A 9,843-nucleotide genomic window follows, 5' to 3' on the forward strand; every position below is an offset into this window, starting at 1 on the left:
GTTAGAGTTAGTGTAATGTTAGAATTAGTGTTAGAGTATCTCTACTGCATGTATACCTGTGCAGCGTCCCAGTCCCTGTACTTGGGGTCCTTAGATAGTGAATCTCCACTTGTAGAAGTGTTAATGCTAGTGTAAGTGTTAGAGGTAGTGTAGTGTTGTACTGTACCTGTGCAGCGTCCCAGCCCCAGTCCCTGTATTTGGTGTCCTTCGTGAATCTCCACTTGTAGAAGTGTTAATGCTAGTGTAAGTGTTAATGTAAGTGTTAGAGTTGGTGTTAGAGTATTTGCACTGTACCTGTGCAGCATCCCAGCCCCAGTCCCTGTACTTGGGGTCCTTAGTGAATCTCCACATGTAGAAGTGTTAATGCTAGTGTAAGTGTTAATGTAAGTGTTAGAGTTGGTGTTAGAGTATTTGCACTGTACCTGTGCAGCATCCCAGCCCCAGTCCCTGTACTTGGGGTCCTTAGTGAATCTCCACTTGTAGAAGTGTTAATGCTAGTGTAAGTGTTAATGTAAGTGTTAGAGTTGGTGTTAGAGTATTTGCACTGTACCTGTGCAGCATCCCAGCCCCAGTCCCTGTACTTGGGGTCCTTAGTGAATCTCCACATGTAGAAGTAGGACTCGATGACCTCCGGCCTGAGGATGTAGTACTTCTCGTTCTGCCGGATGGACATGGCCTCCACGTTCCCCTCAAACCTGAAGGCCTCGGGACCGAGTCTGGTGGCTGGAGAAACACAAGAAACAGTTATATTTTAGGAAAATCAAGATAAACTTCAGGAAAACACAGAGTAGACTTAAGCAAAAAAAAAAAAAAAACAATGTTCCCTTGAAACCTGAAGACTGCAGGACAAAGTTTGGTGGCCTCAAAGCTGAAGCCTCAGGACCAGGAAGAAGGAAACTTTAGGAACTTTAAGAAAACATGAGATACACATAAGGAAACAACTGACATTCTCCTTCAATGATCTCCTTGATCAGAGCTGAAGTCCTCGTGACCAACACTGATTGCAGGCAGACACAAGAACACTTAATTACACTTGAGAACAACACAGGGAAACCTTCACATTTTCCTTCAATGTTCTCAAATTTGACAGCCTCTGGACCTACAAAATGTAACCAAGCGGCTCCCTCGAAATAATGACAAAAGAACACTTAGATTATCAACTTATTACTTAACATAGAACTGGTGCAATGGCCAAGTGAGTAGAGTGTTCACCTTGCATTCCATAGCTTGGAGTGATTCTCGTCCAAGTCATACCAAAGACTTTTAAAAAATGGTACATGCTGCTTTCTCTGCTTAGCACTCAGCATTTGGGAAAGAGTATGGGAGTTAAACACACATCACTACCAGCAGACGAGCCCCCTGCTGTAGTGACTTGCACACATGTATGGCCCAAGGGCTACAGAAATGGAGATAGGTACCACCCCTATGTCCCCTAAGCATGTGCACAGATGCACAGGCAACTTTAACTTTTAACTGAAAAAGATAACATTTTGCCTTAATTTTTTTGCCAATCCCTCCACACCTACAGACCCTTCTTGGGTCTTCACCCACCTGATCTGATGTAAGACTCATGGCAGGTGTTGGTGATTTCTGTCCCCAGCTCCTTGTACCTGTTCTTCAGCTCCTCAGGTGCACCTTCAACACCTGGAGAAACACAGACAGACTGACCAATCACAAACATGTGGAACACACCATACCTACTCCATTTTGATGTCAATCTGAGTTATACAAATGTATGTTACTGTTGTAATCTTAAGTGAATCTCTTGTTAATATTGACATCATTTTGAGCAGAAGATGTTCATAAGACGTTCATAAGTGCTTTTTGTTAAATGCTCTAAATGAATGTGAATAGAATAAATGAATGAAATAAAACTATTAACTGCTCCATTTCTGGTCACACAAGCTTACTTTCTTGTTGACCCATTCAAGACATGTGACTTATTTTTCTGGTCATTTCAACTTGAGAAAGGTCATAGAACTGATGGAAAGATTGTTGGTAAGCACTTTACTTTGAGTACGGAATATATTCATTAACTTGGGTCCCCGACATATCAAAATCACATTTTGCCAAGAAGATGAAAACCTATTTTAGTAATAAGATAAGAGCTTGAGGGGGGGGGGGGGGACTTGAATCTTGCTACAGTACATTCACTGCTTGAAACTGTGTGCACCAAGGCAAGACAAATCCCTACACTGAATGACAGTTAATAATATACAGAAAGACAATATCAGATTATATTAGTTGATCTTAATGCTCAGAATTATATTTAAAATCCCAAACCCCACAAATCAAATCAAATCAAATCAAATTGGCCTAAAACTATTTTCCAGAAATGACAGGAAGATGCCCATACCTAACATGAACATCCCGCCGGAGAAGCAGGACAAATGGTCCATTTTCTTCTCCACTCTCTTGTTTTTGTAGTCTCCGACATACGTCAGACCTGAGGCAGACTTCTGCACCATCATCTTGTCAATAGCCTGCAGCAAGCAAACAAACAAACAAGTAAACAACAAATCAGCATTGCATGTTGCCTTGTTGTATAGGTTTGTTGAAAGGACAGTTCGTCTTCAATGGTAACAGTACTGCATATTACATATAGTCATGCAGTTGTAGTTTGATTGTTGTGACTAAATTTCTGGCAAAGCAAACACAAGAAAAAAGACAGGCAAAATCTCTGTCTCAAAACTGTGTATTATGTCTGAGTTTTCTTACATGTACTGCACAATCACATTTATGCATTGCAGAACAAATTAAGGTTTTTACCAGGAAAAAGTGATGAGAGAATTCAAAAGAAAAAAAAATATGCAAGAATGGTTAGCACTCAATAGAGAGTCATTTTATCTTTTTAACTCTAGCAGTCCACAGCAGTCTATTCCTAGCTCCGTGTCCAGCTAACTGTTCGAAGGATGATTGTTCACAATCCATCAGCAGAGATCCTTTAGGCTGGTTTACTCCTCCGCACAAGTAGGCCTTCAGGGTACGCCAGACCAGTTTGGAGGGGTCCATGCAGAGAATGTGGCCCAGGTACTTGAGTCTTCTCTGGGAAGGATCTTAACTATAAACTCTATAAGAAGTTTTGTGATTTGAGCCACTCACAGTCATGGCCTGGTCGTACATCCTCCTGGCGTTATTGTCGATTTTCCCGGACATGATCCACGACTTCAGCAGGTACTCGTAGAAACTGTCTCCCATCGCGCCCAGCGACGCGTGGTCTGTTTAAGGGAACACATTTGGATTTGATTACACACAGATAAGTTGGCATCATGACTACATGCTTTAGGGTCCGCTAAATAACGTTCACGCTGACCTTTCCTACCATGAAACCATAATACTCAAATGTCTTTCTGCTGTATGTTTTTAACTCTATATACAGAAAAATATTGTTTCAAACACAGACTGAAAGCACCATAGCATGAAAACCCCCTTTGCCTTCTTACTGCTAAATTAAGTCCCCACAAAAATTATAAATTCATAGTAACCAACAGGAATTAATTCTTCCAAACAACTGCTGATGTGCAATAATCCTCTGAAAATGAAGTTTCAAATATTTATAGTGGTTGTATAAGCAGGGATTAGGTGCAACATTCCTTTAAATTTCACAACACAACAAAAATCTTATTTAAGAATGTAAACTTTCAGTCACACTCCTGTTACATTGTTAATATGATAGAACACAAGATAAGCCCAAAAAAAAATTGCAACTTTTCCAAATTACTCCTCAAGTCATGGCAAAACATAATATTCTCAGACAAGCTATATAGGATGTCGGAAATCTAATTTGTATACAAGGTATGGATTCAGAATTATTGTTCAGTACCAAGGACCGGGATGGTTTTGAATGCTGTTCAGCACCAGGGACAGGGATGGATGTGTGGATGTTGTTCAGCACCAGGGACAGGGATGGATGTGTGAATGTTGTTCAGCACCAGGGACAGGGATGGATGTGTGAATGTTGTTCAGCACCAGAAACAGGTGTGTGTGTAAATGTTGTTCAGCACCAGGGACAGGGATGGCTGTGTGAATGTTGTTCAGCACCAGGGACAGGGATGGATGTGTGAATGTTGTTCAGCACCAGGGACAGGGATGGATGTGTGGATGTTGTTCAGCACCAGGGGCAGGGATGGATGTGTGAATGTTGTTCAGCACCAGGGACAGGTTTGGATGTGTGAATGTTGTTCAGCACCAGGGACAGGGATGGTTGTGTCTATGTTGTTCAGTACCAGGGACAGGGATGGATGTGTGGATGTTGTTCAGCACCAGGGACAGGGATGGGTATATGAATGGTGTTCAGCACCAGGGACAGGGATGGATGTGTGAATGCTGTTCAGTACCAGGGACAGGGATGGATGTGTGAATGTTGTTCAGTACCAGGGACAGGGATGGATGTGTGAATGTTGTTCAGCACCAGGGACAGGGATGGATGTGTCTATGTTGTTCAGTACCAGGGACAGGGATGGATGTGTGGATGTTGTTCAGCACCAGGGACAGGGATGGGTATATGAATGGTGTTCAGCACCAGGGACAGGGATGGATGTGTGAATGCTGTTCAGTACCAGGGACAGGGATGGATGTGTGAATGTTGTTCAGTACCAGGGACAGGGATGGATGTGTGAATGTTGTTCAGCACCAGGGACAGGGATGGAAGTGTGAATGTTGCTCAGTACCAGGGACAGGGATGGATGTGTGGATGTTGCTCAGCACCAGGGAAAGGGATGGTTGTACGGATGTTGTTCAGCACCAGGGGAAATATGCGCAATGCAAATTATGTAATGACACAAGTTAGCCTTTAAGCAATTTCATTTTAACTGTACCACCTGACAACAAACAGTAACAGTTTGCCTTACTTTGTCCCCATTTGCCAGTCTTGGGGTTGATGTAGATGGGGTAGAGTCCGTCGGGCTTGTCCAGTTCTGAGATCACCTCTCGAACTCTTTTTACCTGCACAGATAGAAAAGTCATTAGCAAATCCCTTATCAAGCGTTGTGTTATTAGAATGGTCAAGGGACATGGGTTCAAGTCCGCTAACATGCCATCAGTGTTGAACTTGCCATTGGCAAAGGCACACTATACAACTTTCCTCACTCCATCCAGGTGTACTACATGACTTCAGTTGGGAGGTAAAAGGTGGTAGAAAGAGAGTGTTTCACTCCGCCTTCCAATACTTTGCCCTAGACACAGTGGATGACAACCCAATGCCCCTACGATGTCCTGCGATGTACATGTACATATGTTGATGTGCATAATTATTCTCCAATCAGAGGTTGGGTTAACCGCAATTGGAGTTTTACCAGCTTGCTCGTGGAGGAAGTGAGCCGGTAAAAATTCAAACTAACAATAGCCCTGCTACCCAACATCTGCTTGAAGAATAGTGTATAATCATATGGCACTCACCTTGTCCAGGTATACAGAATTCCCAGTCAGTTCTGTCAGGTAGGCGAACTCCAGATGTAACGTGCCGTACTCTGCCAGAAGTGAAGATCCACCAGACGCCCAGCCCCAGTTACGACCATTTCCTCTGAACAAAGACAAAAAAAATTGCATTAAATACATGTGTGAAAATGGAGGTGCTGTTGTCAGTCTGTTTGTTTGTCGTGTTGTGTGTTGAGGTTTGTTTCCGCTGGCCCGGGTACAAGTTTGTTTCCGGTCTGAGTTGTAACAGGAGATCTAAACTGGCAGGATGCGCAGGTTGAGCTAGCCTGTATTCTCCAACTTCCAGAACATCAGTGAAGCGAATCGTATATCTGAAGAAGGTCACTGTGCTCGACCGAAAACTTATGGTGAGTTCTTCTTCTTCTTTTTTGTTGGAACAAAGCTTAAACTTTACAAACAATGCATCCAAATTTGTTTGATCAGACTGGCAGGTAGTGAAAGTTGGCACATAGCAAAAATCAGGTGCCAGATGTAGGAATGATTGTATTTTTGAAACTAGCTATCATAGTTGCATTAACATTGACACAAAAAAGCAACAAGAGACTGAGAGCCAACCTCTTGGTGTTGACGAGTGCCCAGGGGATGCCTGTAGGAGTGTTGAAGGCAGGCAGCAACTTGTCAGCGATCATCACAGCCTTGTCTTTAAACATCTGAACAGAGAGAAGGAAGAGAATAGAAACAGTCAGTGCATGAACAGTTCTGTGAACTTAAAATTGTTTTGTTTTTACGCTCTTTCTACTCATCTCTCCGCTGTGGATTAATGACCCTTGGAGTATACGTTTCCAAATATGGACTGTACTAAAGAATAGCTTCAACAATGAAAAAGTCCTTTCAGTGAAATTAAATCCCAACAAAAATGAATGAACTTACAGTATCTTGCAATCAAATCAAACATTTCTGTGTATTTTTATATTTCCCTGTATAATCAAATACTGGATACTATTACTTTGCATTTAAGATGCCTTAGCTATTATCATAGGTACACATGTATTAAGTTTGTGTCTGCATGTTAAGTCCTACCTGATCTCCGGTCATGGCGAAAGCAGCGAGCAGACCCCCCACGAAGCGGATGGTCACCTCGAACACTGAGATGTCTGCAGTCTGTTGAGAAACAAGGTTAAAACATCACTGTTATGGCACAAGGAAAAGATAGATCAATGTATTTCAGGTCTCTGCCAATGTGTAGAGTGGAATTCGTTGTGACGTACAGTACAAGTACATTGTATCATCACTCGGCACATGTACATTTCAAATTTCAACACTTATAGCTGAAAATGGAATGGTGAGGTCTGACAGGTTGTTATAAGTCCTGATGCGTTACACAGAGGGACAGTTTTACTGGCTATACAAATACAGATACAGAAGCTGGTGTGTTAGACCAAAGGGCTGTTATACCGTAGAAACAGATACTGATTGTACAGAAGTTGGCATTATACACTGAAGGGTGGTTATGCTGGCTATAACAGATACAGAAGCTGGCGAGCATCTCCAAAAAGTAGTTTTACCACTTTACAGGTACATCATCAATTTACTGTATCTAATGTCTACACTCTTGGGGAAAAGAAACGGAAATAAAAAGTTGTCATTAATGATTTTTCACTCAGGCCAAATCACCAGAATGTCGATAGATTTTTCTCCAAACATCCCCCTGGCATTCAAACTGATCAATTAATCAATATCCTTCCAACCATGCTGACTACAAAACACTCAGTTTATGGAGTCAACAAATTCAGTTGTCATGGCCTGAAATAGAATTGTAAATACAGAGAGACTTGATTACACAGAATGGGATAATAAATTTTATCAGTTTTACATTTTAGCAATCTGGTTTTTGTTGCTCTGACGATAAGAGTACTAGTATACACAATGTTGCATAACTTGGTACAAAATAATTATAACTCCGTAGGATCGGCTGGTAAAGGCCGCAGCCTACATGGGGTGGGGTTGACATCCTCCTCACCTGCCCTTCCCCACACATCCTTTGCACATCCCTCATTGTAAATCAAAAATCTCCCTAAATGTTTAGGAAAGACAGTCTATCCTTTAGTTTGTCTACCAAAGCCTGCCTGGAATGGGCAGTTTGAAAGAAAAAAAAGAGTAAAATATAATAAAAGATTCATTAGCATATTTAATGTGTTTATTTCTTGACTATACATTTTTAGTTTTCGTTCCTGCAAACAACTCAGCTGGGTCACAGTTTGGCTGGAAATGTGACCCTAGCATAAATGTGATTCAGTCTTGCTCTAGTGCACAGTATCAAGCGGGTGGAAACCCTTTAGCTGGTTACGTTGCAGATATTGGTGATAAGAACGTCATGAGGATTTAAAGTCTGACAGCGCAAATATCTGTGCACTTATTTTCCAATAAGGCAGGCCTGACCAATTATCAAAGTGCAGATGAGTCACTTGGATGCAGACCCACAAGAGATTCTTGTCATAATGATATCTGTGTCCCTCGTTAGTGGTACTAATCAATGCTAATTGGGTTGTACGGCGAGTTGATAGGATATCCCTTCCGAACAGGGATAGATGGATTGTTTGCGTTAGCGCATAGATTGACATAGATGTGTTCAATCAAGTGTACAAAAGCGTATGCATGGACTAGACCGGGTCTATACATGATGTAGTTGCAACATTCTTAATTAATGAATATAGGAGAATTCTTTATTATATAGGAGAATTCTTTTTACACAACCAGCAGGTACTTATAGTTGTGTAAAAAGAATTCTGCTATATTCTATATTTTACCAACCTGATGAAACTATTTTCAGATTCTTAATTAATGTTATTGTCTATTACACTATGCATACTGATTTTAAGCATCTCTATTTCTAAGATTTGCTGGCACATTTATGCAAGCATGACTGGGAACGACAGATGATTTCTAATATTAATGTTAGAATTTGCTGGCAAATTTATGCAAGCATTGTTTAACCCTCGAGTTGACTGGAAACAACAGACAATAAACCGGATAGTGCGAGACTCAGTGTGTCTAGATATTGATCCAGTGGACTGTTGTAATGTCACAACATCAGAAAAAGACTAGCAAAAACAACAAATCCACTACCAGGGAAAACATAACTACCAAACGAGCTGAAAGCTGTATTCTTGATGAGCTCAACACTACATGTATGCACAAGCAAAGCTGGGGTGAGGAGAGGTCTCATCTTCATGTTATTGTGATTCCTACAGCATCCACCTCTGATACTGCCGGGATCATGCACACACACAGGGGTCACTGCCACTGATAACATCAAAAGGTACACACTCCCCAGGCGCGCCGTATCTCCAATGTTGATCAGCGTTCAGCGACCACAAGTTAGCTTAACGACCCTGTTTCCTGGGGAGGGTGGCTCAGTGGTTTGTGACCCTGTTTTGGACTGGAGGGTCGGAGGTCGAATCCTGACTTTGTTCCTCACCCCAGTTAAGCTTTGGAAAGGGCTGCAGTAAAAAGTGCAGGAGGTTATGATGTGGGACAAATAAAGTTATTCATTCACAATGGTTTACCACATATTTTTCAAAAAGTTGATGTTTCAATGACTGTCCACCATCTTCTTCAGGACAATCATGAAAGAATGCATTGTAAAATGTAAAGCAAATGAGGTACATGAAGCTGCAGTACAAAGTGAACAAGTCATCATGAAAATGTTGGTGGCTTTGTTATTAACCCCAGTTAAAGCTTTAGAAAGGGCTGCAGTCCTTATGACAGAAGGTTATGGTGTAGTACACAAAGTCATTCTTTTACAACCACATATTTTTCAAAGAGTCGATGTTTCGATGAATGTCAACCATCTTCTTCAGAGCACTAATAAAAAGGACTGCATTGTTTCCAAATGATGAGGTACATGTAGTTGCAGTACAAAGAGAACAAGTGGCATCATTGCCCAGAAGATGGCAGACCTGGTCATCAAATGTTGGTGGTGAATAAATAATTTCACTAATTCAGTCATTTAGTAACCTGATGAAATTAATTATATAATAATTCATGGGTATCTACTGTAAAGACCTTCCATAGTACATTGTACCAGAGGGTTTACTGCACACAGCGGATGTTCTTTTGTTGCAATCTGCATCACACACACAGACAGTCAGTCACACGTCATTTCCACAGTGCCTAACTGCACACACAGTGGATGTTCTTTGGTTACATGCACAATCTGCATCATGCATACAAATCATGGTCTGACCCCGTAATGCTTGTGTGGGATTTCGACATCTATAGACATCAAAGACTTTAAAGTCTACAATCCTCCAGTGCTGCTCGGGTCGGGTTGAACGACTGGAAGGAAGTTAAACGCCCCCCCTAACCAGGCTTCGAGGGTAAATGGAACGACCCTACTTCTAGACTAGGGCTTTAACTTCACCCAACTTGCCTGCTATCATATTGATGAGTTGCATTTCTTAGGAT

At 41.6% G+C, this 9,843-nt stretch overlaps 1 protein-coding gene across 2 annotated transcripts in view; it reads right to left on the reverse strand.

Annotated features, from left to right (window-relative positions):
* LOC118422544 (mannosyl-oligosaccharide 1,2-alpha-mannosidase IA-like) overlaps positions 1–9,843 on the reverse strand; it is a 63,996-nt gene that overhangs the window by 4,733 nt on the left and 49,420 nt on the right. The window contains exons 3-11 of one of the 2 annotated variants that reach the window (XM_035830176.1): positions 6,457–6,537; positions 5,992–6,086; positions 5,398–5,521; positions 4,851–4,944; positions 3,103–3,218; positions 2,357–2,483; positions 1,552–1,644; positions 600–723; positions 167–215 (exon numbers count right to left, since the gene is read on the reverse strand). In XM_035830176.1, the coding sequence (XP_035686069.1) occupies positions 167–215; positions 600–723; positions 1,552–1,644; positions 2,357–2,483; positions 3,103–3,218; positions 4,851–4,944; positions 5,398–5,521; positions 5,992–6,086; positions 6,457–6,537 (903 nt within the window). Of the gene's footprint in view, positions 1–166; positions 216–550; positions 724–1,551; positions 1,645–2,356; positions 2,484–3,102; positions 3,219–4,850; positions 4,945–5,397; positions 5,522–5,991; positions 6,087–6,456; positions 6,538–9,843 lie in introns of both variants that reach the window. The other variant, XM_035830175.1, reaches the window with a different exon arrangement.

This window comes from Branchiostoma floridae, chromosome 9 (assembly GCF_000003815.2).
Source record: "Branchiostoma floridae strain S238N-H82 chromosome 9, Bfl_VNyyK, whole genome shotgun sequence".
NCBI lineage: Eukaryota > Metazoa > Chordata > Leptocardii > Amphioxiformes > Branchiostomatidae > Branchiostoma > Branchiostoma floridae.